At 39.7% G+C, this 16,943-nt stretch overlaps 2 protein-coding genes across 3 annotated transcripts in view; one reads left to right on the forward strand and one right to left on the reverse strand.

Annotated features, from left to right (window-relative positions):
* LOC128702908 (uncharacterized) overlaps positions 1 to 16,943 on the reverse strand; it is a 46,357-nt gene that overhangs the window by 22,687 nt on the left and 6,727 nt on the right. For both annotated transcript variants that reach the window (XM_070102596.1, XM_070102597.1), the window contains 3 exons: positions 16,066 to 16,236; positions 14,700 to 14,775; positions 7,350 to 7,399 (listed from right to left, as the gene is read on the reverse strand). In XM_070102596.1, the coding sequence (XP_069958697.1) occupies positions 7,350 to 7,399; positions 14,700 to 14,775; positions 16,066 to 16,236 (297 nt within the window). The remainder of the gene's footprint in view (positions 1 to 7,349; positions 7,400 to 14,699; positions 14,776 to 16,065; positions 16,237 to 16,943) is intronic.
* Positions 16,134 to 16,943, forward strand: part of LOC138855138 (gastrula zinc finger protein XlCGF26.1-like) — a 69,233-nt gene continuing 68,423 nt past the window's right edge. The window contains exon 1 of the mRNA XM_070102595.1: positions 16,134 to 16,255. The gene's annotated coding sequence lies outside the window, so the exon portion shown is untranslated. The remainder of the gene's footprint in view (positions 16,256 to 16,943) is intronic.

Here is a 16,943-nt window from a genome sequence, read left to right on the forward strand (position 1 = left end):
ACCTGAGTAATTTTATGAAAGCCTATGTAGAAACCTGAGTAATTTTCTGAAGGCCTAAGTAGAAACCTGAGTAATTTTCTGAAGGCCTAGGTAGAAACCTGAGTAATTTTCTGAAGGCCTAGGTAGAAACCTGAGTAATTTTCTGAAGGCCTAGGTAGAAACCTGAGTAATTTTCTGAAGGCCTAGGTAGAAACCTGAGTAATTTTCTGAAGTCCTAGGTAGAAACCTGAGTAATTTTCTGAATGCCTAGGTAGAAACCCGAGTAATTTTCTGAAGGCCTAGTTAGAAACCTGAGTAATTTTCTGAAGGCCTAGGTAGAAACCTGAGTAATTTTCTGAAGGCCTAGGTAGGAACCTGAGTAATTTTCTGAAGGCCTAGGTAGAAACCTGAGTAATTTTCTGAAGGCCTAGGTAGAAATCTGAGTAATTTTCTGAAAGCCTATGTAGAAACCTGAGTAATTTTCTGAAGGCCTAGGTAGAAACCTGAGTAATTTTCTGAAGGCCTAGGTAGAAACCTGAGTAATTTTCTGAAGGCCGAGGTAGAAACGTGAGTAATTTTCTGAAGGCCTAGGTAGAAACCTGAGTAATTTTCTGAAGGCCTAGGTAGAAACCTGAGCAATTTTCTGAACTCCTAGGTAGAAACCTGAGTAATTTTCTGAAGGTCTAGGTAGAAACCTTAGTAATTTTCTGAAGGCCTTGGTAGAAACCTGAGTAATTTTCTGAAGGCCTAGGTAAAAACCTGAGTAATTTTCTGAAGGCCTAGGTAGAAACCTGAGTAATTTTCTGAAGGCCTAGGTAGAAACCTGAGTAATTTTCTGAAGGCCTAGGTAGAATCTTGAGTAATTTTCTGAAGGCCTAGGTAGAAACCTGAGTAGTTTTCTGAGGGCATAGGAAGAAACCTGACTAATTTTCTGAGGGCCTAGGTAGAAACCTGAGTTATTTTCTGAAGGCCTAGGTAGAAACCTCAGTAATTTTCTGAAGGCCTATGCAGAAACCTGAGCAATTTTCTGAAGGCCTAGGTAGAAACCTGAGTAATTTTCTGAAGGCCTAGGTAGAAACCTGAGTAATTTTCTGAAGGCCTAGGCAGAAACCTGAGTAATTTTCTGAAAGCCTATGTAGAAACCTGAGTAATTTTCTGAAGGCCTAAGTAGAAACCTGAATAATTTTCTGAAGGCCTAGGAAGAAACCTGAGTAATTTTCTGAAGGCCTAGGTAGAAACCTGAGTAATTTTCTGAAGGCCTAGGTAGAAACCTGAGTAATTTTCTGAAGGCCTAGGTAGAAACCTGAGTAATTTTCTGAAGGCCTAGGTAGAAACCTGAGTAATTTTCTGAAGGCCTAGGTAGAAACCTGAGTAATTTTCTGAAGTCCTAGGTAGAAACCTGAGTAATTTTTGGAAGGCCTAGGTAGAAACCTGAGTAATTTTCTGAAGGCCTAGGTAGAAACCTGAGTAATTTTCTGAAGTCCTAGGTAGAAACCTGAGTAATTTTCTGAAGGCCTAGGTAGAAACCTGAGTAATTTACTGAAGGCCTAGGTAGAAACCTGAGTAATTTTCTGAAGGCCTAGGTAGAAACCTGAGTAATTTTCTGAAGGCCTAGGTAGAAATCTGAGTAATTTTCTGAAAGCCTATGTAGAAACCTGAGTAATTTTCTGAAGGCCTAGGTAGAAACCTGAGTAATTTTCTGAAGGCCTAGGTAGAAACCTGAGTAATTTTCTGAAGGCCTAGGTAGAAACGTGAGTAATTTTCTGAAGGCCTAGGTAGAAACCTGAGTAATTTTCTGAAGGCCTAGGTAGAAACCTGAGCAATTTTCTGAAGTCCTAGGCAGAAACCTGAGTAATTTTCTGAAGGTCTAGGTAGAAACCTTAGTAATTTTCTGAAGGCCTTGGTAGAAACCTGAGTAATTTTCTGAAGGCCTAGGTAGAAACCTGAGTAATTTTCTGAAGGCCTAGGTAGAAACCTGAGTAATTTTCTGAAGGCCTAGGTAGAAACCTGAGTAATTTTCTGAAGGCCTAGGTAGAAACCTGAGTAATTTTCTGAAGGCCCAGGTAGAAACCTGAGTAATTTTCTGAAGGCCTAGGTAGAAACCTGAGTAATTTTCTAAAGGCCTTGGTAGAAACCTGAGTAATTTTCTGAAGTCCTAGGTAGAAACCTGAGTAATATTCTGAAGTCCTAGGTAGAAACCTGAGTAATTTTCTGAAGGCCTATGTAGAAACCTCAGTTATTTTCTGAAGGCCTAGGTAGAAACCTGAGTAATTTTTTGAAGGCCTATGTAGAAACCTGAGTAATTTTCTGAAGGCCTATGTAGAAACCTGAGTAATTTTCTGAAGGCCTAGGTAGAAACCTGAGTAATTTTCTGAAGGCCTAGGTAGAAACCTGAGTAATTTTCTGAAGGCCTAGGTAGAAACCTGAGTAATTTTCTGAAGGCCTAGGTAGAAATGTGAGTAATTTTTTAAGGCCTAGGTAGAAACCTGAGTAATTTTATGAAGTCCTAGGTAGAAACCTAAGTAATTTTCTGAAGGCCTAGGTAGAAACCTGAGTAATTTTCTGAAGGCCTAGGTAGAAACCTGAGTAATTTTCTGAAGGCCTAGGTAGTAACCTGAGTAATTTTCTGAAGGCCTAGGTAGAAACCTGAGTAATTTTCTGAAGGTTTAGGTAGAAACCTTAGTAATTTTTTGAAGGCCGAGGTAGAAACCTGGGTAATTGTCTGAAGGCCTAGGTAGAAACCTGAGTAATTGTCTGAATGCCTAGGTAGAAACCTGAGTAATTTTCTGAAGGCCTAGGTAGAATCCTGAGTAATTTTCTGAAGGCCTAGGTAGAAACCTGAGTAATTTTCTGAAGTCCTAGGTAGAAACCGGAGTAGTTTTTTGAAAGCCTAGGTAGAAACCTGAGTAATTTTCTGGCGGCCTAGGCAGAAACCTGAGTAATTTTCTGAAAGCCTATGTAGAAACCCGAGTAATTTTCTGAAGTCCTAGGTAGAAACCTGAGTAATTTTCTGAAGGCCTAGGTAGGAACCTGAGTAATTTTCTGAAGGCCTAGGTAGAAACCTGAGTAATTTTCTTAAGGCCTAGGTAGAAACCTGAGTAATTTTCTGAAGGTCTAGGTAGAAACCTTAGTAATTTTTTGAAGGCCTAGATAGAAACCTGAGTAATTTTCTGAAGGCCTAGGTAGAAACCTGAGTAATTGTCTGAAGGCCTAGGTAGAAACCTGAGTAATTTTCTGAATACCTAGGTAGAAACCTGAGTAATTTTCTGAAGTCCTAGGTAGAAATCTGAGTAGTTTTCTGAACGCCTAGGTAAAAACCTGAGTAATTTTCTGACGGCCTAGGCAGAAACCTGAGTAATTTTCTGAAAGCCTATGTAGAAACCCGAGTAATTTTCTCAAGTCCTAGGTAGAAACTTGAGTAATTTTCTGAAGGCCTAGGTACAAACCTGAGTAATTTTCTGAAAGCCTAGGTAGAAACCTGAGCAATTTTCTGAAGGCCTAGGTAGAAACCTGAGCAATTTTCTGAAGGCCTAGGTAGAATCTTGAGTAATTTTGTGAATGCCTACGTCGAAACCTGAGTAATTTTCTGAAATTCTAGGTAGAAACCTGAGTAATTTTCTGAAAGGCTAGTAGAAACCTGAGTAATTTTCTGAAGGCCTAGGTAGAAACCTGAGTAATTTTCTGAAGTTCTAGGTAGAAACCTGAGTAATTTTCTGAATGCCTAGGTAGAAACCTGAGTAATTTTCTGAAGTCCTAGGTAGAAACCTGAGTAATTTTCTGAAGGCCTAGGTAGAAACCTGAGTAATTTTCTGAAGGCCTAGGTAGAAACCTGAGTAATTTTCTGAAGGCCTAGGTAGAATCTTGAGTAATTTTCTGAATGCCTACGTAGAAACCTGAGTAATTTTCTGAAGTCCTAGGTAGAAACCTGAGTAATTTTCTGAAGGCCTATGTAGAAACCTGAGTTATTTTCTGAAGGCCTAGGTAGAAACCTGAGTAATTTTCTGAAGGCCTAGGTAGAAACCTGAGTAATTTTCTGAAGGCCTATGTAGAAACCTGATTAATTTTCTGAATGCCTAGGTAGAAACCTGAGTAATTTTCTGAAGGCCTAGGTAGAAACCTGAGTAATTTTCTGAATGCCTAGGTAGAAACCTGAGTAATTTTCTGAAAGCCTATGTAGAAACCTGAGTAATTTTCTGAAGGCCTAAGTAGAAAGCTGAGTAATTTTCTAAAGGCCTAGGTAGAAACCTGAGTAATTTTCTGAAGGCCTAGCTAGAAACCTGAGTAATTTTCTGAAGGCCTAGGTAGAAACCTGAGTAATTTTCTGAAGGCCTAGGTAGAAACCTGAGTAATTTTCTGAAGGCCTTGGTAGAAACCTGAGTAATTTTCTGAAGGCCTAGGTAGAAACCTGAGTAAATTTCTGAAGTCCTAGGTAGAAACCTGAGTAATTTTCTGAAGGCCTAGGTAGAAACCTGAGTAATTTTCTGAATTTTCTGAAGTCCTAGGTAGAAACTGAGTAATTTTCTGAGTAATTTTCTGAAAGCCTATGTAGAAACCTGAGTAATTTTCTGAAGGCCTAGGTAGAAACCTGAGTAATTTTCTGAAGGCCTAGGTAGAAACCTGAGTAATTTTCTGAAGGCCTAGGTAGAAACCTGAGTAATTTTCTGAAGGCCTAGGTAGAAACCTGAGCAATTTTCTGAAGTCCTAGGTAGAAACATGAGTAATTTTCTGAAGGTCTAGGTAGAAACCTTAGTAATTTTCTGAAGGCCTTGGTAGAATCCTGAGTAATTTTCTGAAGGCCTAGGTAGAAACCTGAGTAATTTTCTGAAGGCCTAGATAGAAACCTGAGTAATTTTCTGAAGGCCTAGATAGAAACCTGAGTAATTTTCTGAAGGCCTAGGTAGAAACCTGAGTAATTTTCTGAAGGCCTAGGTAGAAACCTGAGTAATTTTCTGAAGGCATAGGTAGAAACCTGAGTAATTTTCTAAAGGCCTTGGTAGAAACCTGAGTAATTTTCTGAAGTCCTAGGTAGAAACCTGAGTAATATTCTGAAGTCCTAGGTAGAAACCTGAGTAATTTTCTGAAGGCCTATGTAGAAACCTGAGTTATTTTCTGAAGGCCTAGGTAGAAACCTGAGTAATTTTCTGAAGGCCTATGTAGAAACCTGAGTAATTTTCTGAAGGCCTATGTAGAAACCTGAGTAATTTTCTGAAGGCCTAGGTAGAAACCTGAGTAATTTTCTGAAGGCCTAGGTAGAAACCTGAGTAATTTTCTGAAAGCCTATGTAGGAACCTGAGTAATTTTCTGAATGCCTAAGTAGAAACCTGAGTAATTTTCTGAAGGCCTAGGTAGAAACCTGAGTAATTTTCTGAAGGCCTAGGTAGAAACCTGAGTAATTTTTTGAAGGCCTAGGTAGAAACCTGAGTAATTTTCTGAAGGCCTATGTAGAAACCTGAGTAATTTTCTGAAGGCCTAGGTAGAAACCTGGGTAATTTTCTGAAGGCCTAGGTAGAAACCTGAGTAATTTTCTGAAGGCCTAGGTAGAAACCTGAGTAATTTTCTGAAAGCCTATGTAGAAACCTGAGTAATTTTCTGAAGGCCTAAGTAGAAACCTGAGTAATTTTCTGAAGGCCTAGGTAGAAACCTGAGTAATTTTCTGAAGGCCTAGGTAGAAACCTGAGTAATTTTCTGAAGGCCTAGGTAGAAACCTGAGTAATTTTCTGAAGGCATTGGTAGAAACCTGAGTAATTTTCTGAAGGCCTAGGTAGAAACCTGAGTAATTTTCTGAAGGCCTAGGTAGAAACCTGAGTAATTTTCTGAAGTCCTAGGTAGAAACCTGAGTAATTTTCTGAAGGCCTAGGTAGAAACCTGAGTAATTTTCTGAAGTCCTAGGTAGAAACCTGAGTAATTTTCTGAAGACCTAGGTAGAAACCTGAGTAATTTTGTGAAGGCCTAGGTAGAAACCTGAGTAATTTTCTGAAGGCCTAGGTAGAAACCTGAGTAATTTTCTGAAGGCATTGGTAGAAACCTGAGTAATTTTCTGAAGGCCTAGGTAGAAACCTGAGTAATTTTCTGAAGGCCTAGGTAGAAACCTGAGTAATTTTCTGAAGTCCTAGGTAGAAACCTGAGTAATTTTCTGAAGGCCTACGTAGAAACCTGAGTAATTTTCTGAAGTCCTAGGTAGAAACCTGAGTAATTTTCTGAAGACCTAGGTCGAAACCTAAGTAATTTTCTGAAGGCCTAGGTAGAAACCTGGGTAATTTTCTGAAGTCCTAGGTAGAAACCTGAGTAATTTTCTGAAGGCCTAGGTAGAAACCTGAGTAATTTTCTGAAAGCCTATGTAGAAACCTGAGTAATTTTCTGAAGGTCTAGGTAGAAACCTGAGTAATTTTCTGAAGGCCTAGGTGGAAACCTGAGTAATTTTCTGAAGGCCTAGGTAGAAACGTGAGTAATTTTCTGAAGGCCTAGGTAGAAACCTGAGTAATTTTCTGAAGGCCTAGGTAGAAACCTGAGCAATTTTCTGAAGTCCTAGGTAGAAACCTGAGTAATTTTCTGAAGGTCTAGGTAGAAACCTTAGTAATTTTCTGAAGGCCTTGGTAGAAACCTGAGTAATTTTCTGAAGGCCTAGGTAGAAACCTGAGTAATTTTCTGAAGGTCTTGGTAGAAACCTTAGTAATTTTCTGAAGGCCTTGGTAGAAACCTGAGTAATTTTCTGAAGGCCTAGGTAGAAACCTGAGTAATTTTCTGAAGGCCTAGGTAGAAACCTGAGTAATTTTCTGAAGGCCTAGGTAGAAACCTGAGTAATTTTCTGAAGGCCTTGGTAGAAACCTGAGTAATTTTCTGAAGGCCTAGGTATTATTCTAGTAGTGAGGAAAGACACTAGGACATGGTTCTTGGAAACGTTATTATTGTAGCACCTTTGGACACTTCGAATGTAACATTCTGAATTTTAACCTGAGTTAATATCCTGAACAAATAACTGTGTAATATTTTTCACTTTTAACTTCAGCAATATTTTGTTCTAGTCACGTAATATTCTTACACTTGTAATATGAGTAATAGTCTGCATTTGTAACCCAAGCAGTATTCTGGACTTGTAACCTGAGTAATGTCCTGAACTAGTAACCTGTGTAATATTCTGCACATGTAAACTATGTAATATTCAGAACTACTAACCACCTAATATTCTGTATAAGTAACATGAGTAATATTCTGCAATAATGAAGTAGTATTCTGAACTGTTAATCTATGCCCGAAGATTATACATGAACCAGGGTACCTGGGTATGGCAGACTGTAGAGTGAGTGAAGGAGGTCAATCAAAATAATAGGAGAAGAATACAAGCAAGGACAGAGAGGGTGGGGGGTACTCACCTCTTAGGTCAGTGGAGCACTTTTGTCCCTTGTAATACCACTCATTGCAACTGCGGAAGATAAAGGAACATTATTTTACTGGAGGTTTCACCATTGATGACATCACTAATATATTATTAACATCATTATCAACAACATCAATAATAGCGGAAAAGTAGTGTGAAGGACCTGGGAGTGGTAATGTTAGAGGATCTCACCTTCAGGGATCACAACATTGTCACTATCACATCTGCGAAGAAAATGATAGGAGAGATAATGATAAACTTTAAAACAAGGGATGCCAAGTCAATGATGACCCTTTTTAAATCACTTGTTTCTCTAGGTTGGAATACTGCTGTACATTATCTCCATTCAAGGGAGGTAAAATCGCAGATCTACGGAATGTACAGAGAACTTTTACTGCACATATAAGTTCCGTCTAAACACCTTAACTACTGGGAATGCTTGGAAGCACTTAACTTGTACTCACTGGAGCACAGGCGAGAGAGATACATCATAATCCACAGCTAGAAAATCCTAAAGGGACTGGTCCCAAACATGCACACAGTAATCACTCCCTGCGAAAGCAAAAGACTGGGCAGATAATGCAATATACCCCTAATGAAAAATAGGGGGGGGTGCCATTAGTACACCATGAGAAAACACAATAAGTGTCCGGGGCCCAAGACTGTTCAACAGCCTCCCACCAGGCATAAGGGGAATTACCAACAGACTCCTGGCTGCCTTCAAGAGGGAGCCGGACAGATACCTAAAGTCAGTACGTGACCGGCCCACAAGGAAGGTTCCTTGACGCTGGTGAGGGGGTCTTGATCTAGGGAATTGGATCTGTGCTCCAGTTCCTTGAAGCCTGAATACCTTCCACATCCTCCCAAAGGCGCTGCATAATTCTACGGGTTTAGTTTTCCCCCTTGATTATAATAATAATAATAATCTGGAGTCCTGCAGCAAATGGTTAGTAGACAACAAACTATCATTACACCTCGGAAAAACTGAAGCCATTTTCTTTGGCACGAAACATAAACTGAGAAGGGTAAATAATTTTCATGTCCAGTGTATTGGGGAGCCCATCACTTCAGTTTCCTCAGTAAAATATCTGGGAATCCCCTTTGACCCATGCATGTCAGGAGAATTGATAGGGAACAGTGTAGTAAAGAAAGCGAATGCCAGACTGAAATTCCTCTACAGACAAGCACAGTGTCTACCTATTGAGGCTTGCAGGACCCTATGTCTAGCCCTTATACAATGTCATATGGATTACGCTTGCTCTTCATGGTATTCTGCCTTGACAAAAAAAAACTGATAGACTGCAAATCACCCAGAACAAAATAGTGAGATTCATCCTGGACCTGGGACCAAGAGAGCATGTAGGCCAAGATGAATTACAGCAGTTGGATATGCTGAATGTTGAAAACAGAGTAAAACAACTGAAGCTAAATCATGTTTATAAAATTGCTCACAAACAATGTCCAGAATATCTTGCTGTCAATTTTGTCAAGATTGGGAACCAAAGCAATCATAGTACTAGGGGGAGAGAGCACAACTTTGTAGTACCCACAGTCAGCAGCCAGGCGTCAAACACCTTTTATTGTGGAAATATAAACACATATGCAGTATAATGTGATCCTTTATTGACTACGTTTCGCCCACACAGTGGGCTTTTTCAAGTCACAAACAGAACTCAGTTCTGTTTGTGACTTGAAAAAGCCCACTGTGTGGGCGAAACGTAGTCAATAAAGGAGCACATTATACTGCATATGTGTTTATATTTCCATTGTGTCGGTATTTTATACCATTTATTTCCACCTTTTATTGTACAGCAATAAAGGAATGGAACAGACTGCCTCCACATGTCAACCTTATTTCTAGTAATGACCCTCGTATTGTAGATAGTCTTAATGACTCGTGTAGTAGATAGTCTTAATAGTATGATAATAAGATGTTATCTCCTTTATAGAATAGTAATAAGATAGTATCACCTTTATATTATAATAATAAGGTAAAAGGACCCCAATGGAAATAAATCACTCTGTCTGACTTTTTTGGGTTATCCTAGGAGGCCCGGTGGCCTGGTGGCTAAAACTCCCGCTTCACACACGGAGGGCCCGGGTTCAATTCCCGGCGGGTGGAAACATTCCGACACGTTTCCTTACACCTGTCCTGTTCACCTAGCAGCAAATAGGTACCTGGGTGTTAGTCGACTGGTGTGGGTCGCATCCTGGGGGACAAGATTGAGGATCACAATGGAAATAAGTTAGACAGTTCTCACTGACTTTCTCGGGTTATCCTGGGTGGCTAACCCTCCGGGGTTAAAAATCCGAACGAAATCTTATCTTGCTGCTATGTATGATATTCTGTGTAACCGTATTTGTGTATACCTGAATAAACTTACTTAGTACGTGACCAACCGGGCTGTAGTTCATACGTTGGACTGCGTGCGGTCAGCAATAACAGCCTGATTGATCAGGCCTTGATCCACCGGGAGGCCTGGTCAAGGACTGGACCGCGGGGGCGTTGACCCCGGAACACCCTCCAGGTAGACTCCAGGTAACCCCCCCTCCCCAACCTTCAACAATATTCTCTGAATGATTCCTGTTAATTTGAAAGTCTCAGTTAGTGCTATTTCTGTGATAGTTAATCCTTGCTCATCTCTTTCTCTGTCTACGAGTGTAGGGTGTTCCCTCTACTTTGTGCATGTTGTCTTGCTAACGATATAGTCAGGTGGATAAGAGAGAAAGAGAGAATGGTGGTAGACAGATCTCCATATCGTGGCTTCACTCGTCAGCGCAGCACTGCCAATGAACTAGTTGAGATAACATCTCAGCATACAACTGCCACAAGCACCATCACCTCCAAGATCATCAAACCACCACCACTACCATCACCTACATCACTATAATCGCCTCCACCACTATTACCATCACCTACACCTAGGACTGGGTGCTCGTAAGGTACTCCTACAAAATCAGTGATGATGAATATGAATTAATAGCTAGGAATAACTTTAAATTGATCTGTAATGCATGCTTAGAACAACGTGAGGCGACAGAGCCAGTATTGTTACCTCAAATAACACCAGACACATGTTTACACTGTACTAAGGCACGGAGGAAAAACAGTGAACACATCGTATGTGAATTGTGTAAGGATGTTATGTCTGGTTATGTTAATGGTGCTAAATATCAGTTTGTTTGTAACAAATGCACTTTAGCTCAGTTACCCTTCAGTAATGCCGACAGTGATTTACCTATTTTTTTTACTACAAATGAACCCTTGCCATATATTGATGATTATTAGAACTGATCGCTAGCGCACTCAGGTCACACTGAGGTCCGGGGTTCGAATCTCCTCCGGTACGGCTGGAAAACATTAGGGACGTGTTTCCATAAGGCACCTGCTGTCCCTGTCTCTCTTCACTCATCAGTTTAAAAACTGGGTACCTGGGTGTTAGTCGACTGGTGTGGGTCGCATCCTGGGACAAAACTGACTTAATTTGCCCGAAATGCTCAGCATAACAAGCAGCTTTCTATATAGTAGCATGTTATTGATGTCAGTTAGGCCTGTATACCTTGTACATGTACTTGTAGTAAATAAAGATATTATTATTATTATTATTACCAACCCCCCGTGATCAGTTCTTGGAAGACTTTTCGAGATTCTTTTCCAAATTGAGCACAACTGTGAGATAGTAATACTGGAGATTTTAACATCTGTTAACAACAACAAAAATGGGCCATATACATATACAAGTCAATTCTGGGATTAAATGGTTACACTCAACTAATTAATGCACCAACCCGGATTATTCACTTCTCAACCACCATACTCGACCATATATATACTTTGTAACCATTCTGATAACATTAGTCAGTCAGGTGTCATTACCACAGGTCTTAGTGATCATTTCATCATTTATTGCACCAGGAAAATCACTAGGGATAGGATAGGCCTACACAAGACAATAAAAATGAGGTCAACTAGAAATTATAGTAAAGAAACACTGGTAAATAGGCTACACAATTTTGATTGGACAGCTATAACAAAGTGCAAGAACGTGGATGAGTGGAACAAACTCCCAAGTACCGTTATAGAGGCCAGAACGTTGTGTAGCTTTAAAAATAGGTTGGATAAATACATGAGTAGATGTGGGTGGGTGTGAGTTGGACCTGATAGCTTGTGCTACCAGGTCGGTTGCCGTGTTCCTCCCTTAAGTCAATGTGACCTGACCTGACTAGGTTGGGTGCATTGGCTTAAGCCGGTAGGAGACTTGGACCTGCCTCGCATGGGCCAGTAGGCCTTCTGCAGTGTTCCTTCGTTCTTATGTTCTTATGTTCTTAAATAATGCCTGGGAAAAATTCAAAACCTTGCTCATTGTAATCCTTGATAATATTGCACCAGTTAAAGAGGTTAGGATGAAACGAAGAACTGAACCCTGGATGACCATTGAGATATTAGATAATAAATTCAGAGATCAGTTGCTATAAAGATTTAAGACAAACAGACAGGATATTGCAGCGCTAAATGAATTCCAAAGGGTGAGGAACAGAGTGCAGAGGCTTATAAAAGGAACAAAGGCAAACACTATTGCTAAAAAATCGAATACAATAACCCCAGAAAGCTTTGGCGACAACTAAAACAGCTGGGGTATAACCATAAACTATTCGATAGATCTAATATAGTACTAAAAATCGATAATGAGGTATGCCTTGAAATAACTAAAATGGCATATAATTTTAATTCATACTACACATCTGTTGCATCAACACTGCCTGTTACATCGAATACCCTTAACACAGACTCCAATAAATCTAAAACATACTACACCAATAAAGGCGTCACCCCAAACAGTTGCCAACTAGTATGAGTATCTTATGACTTCGTGCGAAAAGAATTAAGTTAAACCCAACTAAGAGCACCGGTCCAAATAACATCCCTGCTAGGTTCTTACAAGATGGTGCCTCTGAATTGCCAATCTCCACTGCACACATAATAAATTTGTCCGTTACCACTAATACCATTCCGGAGGGGCTCAAGGAGGCCAGAGTTACTCCTATCTTCAAGAAAAATAGTTGGTCTGATGTCAGCAACTACAGGCCAGTAAGTATACTCAGTGTGATGTCCAAAATTCTAGAGAAGGCGGTGTATTGTCAAGTAGTTAATTATCTTCTTGATAACAACATTTTTGATAGTTATCAGTCAGATTTTAGGAGATATTACTCGACCGACATCTCCCTAATTAATCTGATTGACTACCTAAGAACTGAAATGTCGCTTGGGAATCTCATAGGTATGAACCTTAAACTTGCAAAGGGCCTTCGATACGGTCAACCACAATATATTATGTAGGAAACTACATGCTATCGGCCTAGGTTCTGTAAACTGGTTTAAGTTCTATCTGCGCAACAGGAAACAAACTGTCAAAATCAACACCACAGAATCAGAACCCCTGCCAGAAGCATGTGGGTTTTCCCAAGGTAATATTCTGGGTCCTATATTATGTGAATGACATGACCATCAGTGTCAAGTGTAAGCTTCTATTGTATGCAAATGACAGTGTTCTGTTAGTGCCGGGTAAAGACCCACAAGATATAGCTAATGTATTATCACTAGAGCTAGAGTCCTGAAGCAAATGGTTAGTAGACAACAAATTATTGTTACACCTCGGGATAAATGAAGCCATACTCTTTGTTACGAAACATAAACTGAAAAAGAGTAAATAATTTTAGTATCCGGTGTAATGGCGAACCCACCACTTCAGTTTCCTCAGTGAAATATCTGGGAATCCACTTTGACCCATGCATATCTGAAGAATTGATACAGAACAGTGTAGTAAAGAAAGCGAGTGCCAGACTGAAAGTTCTTCTACAGACAAGCACAATGTCTACTTACTAAGGCTCGCTGGACCGTATGTCTAGCTCTTGTACAATGTCATACATATTACTCTTGCTTTTAACAATAAAAAAAAACTGCCTTGACAAAAAAAAATTAAAAGATAGATTACAAATCACCCGGAACAAAATGGTAAGAGCGCATGCAGACCAAGATGAAGTACAAAACTGGATATGCTGAATGCTGAAGACAGAGGAAAAGAATTGAAGTTAAATCACGTTTATAAAATTGCTCACAAATAGTGTCCAGAATATCTTGCTGTCAAGTTTGTCAAGGTTGGGAACCAAAGTAATTATTGTACTAGGGGAAGAGAGCACAACTTTGTAGTACCCACAGTCAGTGACCAGGCTTCAAACACATTTTACTGTACAGCAATAAAGGAGTGAAACAAATTGCCTGCACATGTCAAAGCCAGTCATAGCATAAGCCAGTTCAAGAAGAGAGCCAAAAGGTACCTGATGAATACAGCGACAGAAAGTGAGGAGAATGATTTCTGGTATAACTAACGTACATGTACGTATTACTGTGATCTATCCTCTCTTTGATGTAAATGTAAATAACTCAGTTTACCTTCTTCTTAGTATATCTCTTTATAATGTTTGAATAATAAGACATATCAAGGACCTTCAATGGAAATAAGTCACTCTGTCTGACTTTCTTAGGTTATCCTAGGTAATCTGCATATATGCTGCTATGTAGGATAACTTATGCAGCTGTATTTATGTGTATATGTACCTGAATAAACTTACACCACTATAACCGCACCACCACCACTACCATCACCTACACCACTATAATCACCACCCCCATCACCAGTATGATCACCTACACCACTGTAATCGCAACCACCACCACCTACACCACTATAACCGCACCACCACTACTACCATCGCCTACACTATAATCACCACCACCACTACCATCACCTACACCACTATAATCGCCATTATCACCTGCATCACTATAATCACCACCATCACCACTACCATCACCTACACCACTATAACCGCACCACCACCACTACCACCACCTACACCACTATAATCGCCATTATCACCTGCATCACTATAATCACCACCACCACCACTACCATCACCTACACCACTATAATCGCTATCATCACCTGCATCACTATAATCACCACCACCACCACTACCATCACCTATATCACCGGGTCAAGAACCACCTTCACCGTCAACACCACCATCGTTAATTTTCTAAAATTAGATTTACCACATTCTAGTATATAAACAAAAGTGTTAAAACCACATGGAGACAGAAATATGGGTAAATTAAGTTGGTCTATAAATCTGTATCTTCCAAATCGATCTTTTTCAGCAGAAAAGAACATTGAATGGAGGTCTACATATGCAGAACTATCACATTTTTTCCCCGCTGTTCTGTTGCCATGCAGGTTGTTAGTATATGTTACTAAACCAGTAAATTGAATGGCAGTAGGCCTACCTGCAGGAGCGGGTGAAGTATATGTTGTCTAGCTCACACTGACCGCCTTTGTAACAGAAACTGGGGCTGCAGGGCACTGTGGAATAATAATAATAATAATAATAATAATAATAATAATAATAATAATAATAATAATAATAGTAATAATAAAATAATCGTTCATCCTCTAGGCTTGCTTATATCCCTTCAACAGGGGATGCCTTGACAAGGGTGAAGAGCTCTTGATCCAAAGAACATGAGCTACCCAACACCTCCTTTGGATTAAGCCTGATTAATTCAACTCTCCCATTCCCCAGAAGCTGTATGATCCTTATGGGTTTAGTGCTTCCCCTGAATGATTATTATATTATTGTTACTGTGTGATTACTACTAATTATTATTATTACTGATGGGGGAGTGAACGAAAATGATTTAGCCAACGAGCACTCTGATAATAACTTGTATAATGTGTGCATTCATATCTTGCACTGTGTAATCTTACCGAGTGAAGTGTTTAATGTTATCTTGCACTATGTAATCTTACCGAGTGGAGTGTTTAATGTTATCTTGCACTGTGTAGTTGTGGTTGGTACTGCAGGTGGTCCTGGTAACCTTCCATTCTTCTAACGGATGATAAACTCTTCTTTTTTTTCTTGTATCTGATATACTGTTTCTACCTATAATCATAATACATTTTTTACCTTTGTACTTACATCTGTGATATTCTTCTATTCCTCTGACAACTGGGACACACATCACCTTCTTACTTACGACTTTGGAAACTTACTTCACCATTGTACTTACGACTGAGATACACACTTCACATTTCTACTTACGACTGACATACACACTTTACATTTCTACTTACGACTGACATACACACTTCACATTTTTACTTACGACTGACATACACACTTCACATTTTTACTTACGACTGACATACACACTTCACATTTTTACTTACGACTAACATACACACTTCACATTTCTACTTACGACTGACATACTTCACATTTCTACTTACGACTGACATACACACTTCACATTTTTACTTACGATTGGGATACACATGTCATCTTTCTACTGACGACTGGGATAACTTTTCATTCATTGTTTTGTCAACTGATGTAAGGTAATGTATTAATTCAAATATTTAAATAAATGAGTCGAATGATTTATATGAGTTTAGCGCTCTTTTTTAAATATAATAATACTAATACTAATACTAATACAAATACTACTACTACTAATAATAATAATAGTAATAATAATAATAATAATAAACTGACGCTCAGGAGAGACTTAATATACAAAATCACCAAACACAAACTGAAGCCACAGACATTAGACTCTAAAAAACATTACTGGTAACATTTAGACCACTTACTAACACAGATTTCTCCCGGGTTGGTTTCATTGTTTGGCGACAAGTCGACGTAGCTCTGCTTGCAGCGACAACGGCCCTCAGACACATTGAGAGCAGTGTCCCACTCATCTATGCAGGAGGCATAGGTGTTGGTGCAATTTACGCCACTGTCGCACAGCTTGGACTCCAAATCTGTCACATTGCAAAATTGGTAAGATTTATATTGTCTGTTGACTCCATGTAAGTTATTATGTCTGCATATCACCTGTACACTTAATTATTAAGAACACTTTAATTCCTGAAAGAGGATTAAAATACTTATACATGAAGAAGCACTCCAGCCAGCGAGGAGTGCCTCTCGCTGGGGTAGTGGGCAACGCCGGTTTACCCCCTAATTAGTTATACACGAAACTATAGCGATTAAAAAAAAAAGGCCTTTTGCAGTGAAGTATTCTAACATTCGATAACACATTACGACCCAAATTGGACAACATTTCGTTGCGATAACGGCTGTCTTGCTACTGCACCAGGTAGTTACATACGACTCATACAGGTATCTCAGGTGTCCAGGGTCTCTATTACCCTTCCATATAAGTACATCACGTATTATTGAATGCGAATTCCTTTTACTTTGGGGCCACGTGTAAGAGGTCTAGCTGATTACCTCCACCTGAGGTAAACAGAGCAATCGTCTCAACACCAACTGCCCAGGTTTAAGAGAGGTAAGAATTAATTCAGATAGAAATAAGATGGCATGGTTTCTGGGCTGGATTTCACGAATGACTGGATATGGATCACTAACCTACCTACCTGGAGGGTATTCCGGGGATCAACGCCCCCGCACGTACTGGCCAGCACGCAGTCCAACGTACGAACCACAGCCCGTCTGATCCGGCACC

The sequence above is a fragment of the Cherax quadricarinatus genome, chromosome 82 (assembly GCF_038502225.1).
Source record: "Cherax quadricarinatus isolate ZL_2023a chromosome 82, ASM3850222v1, whole genome shotgun sequence".
Classification (NCBI taxonomy): domain Eukaryota; kingdom Metazoa; phylum Arthropoda; class Malacostraca; order Decapoda; family Parastacidae; genus Cherax; species Cherax quadricarinatus.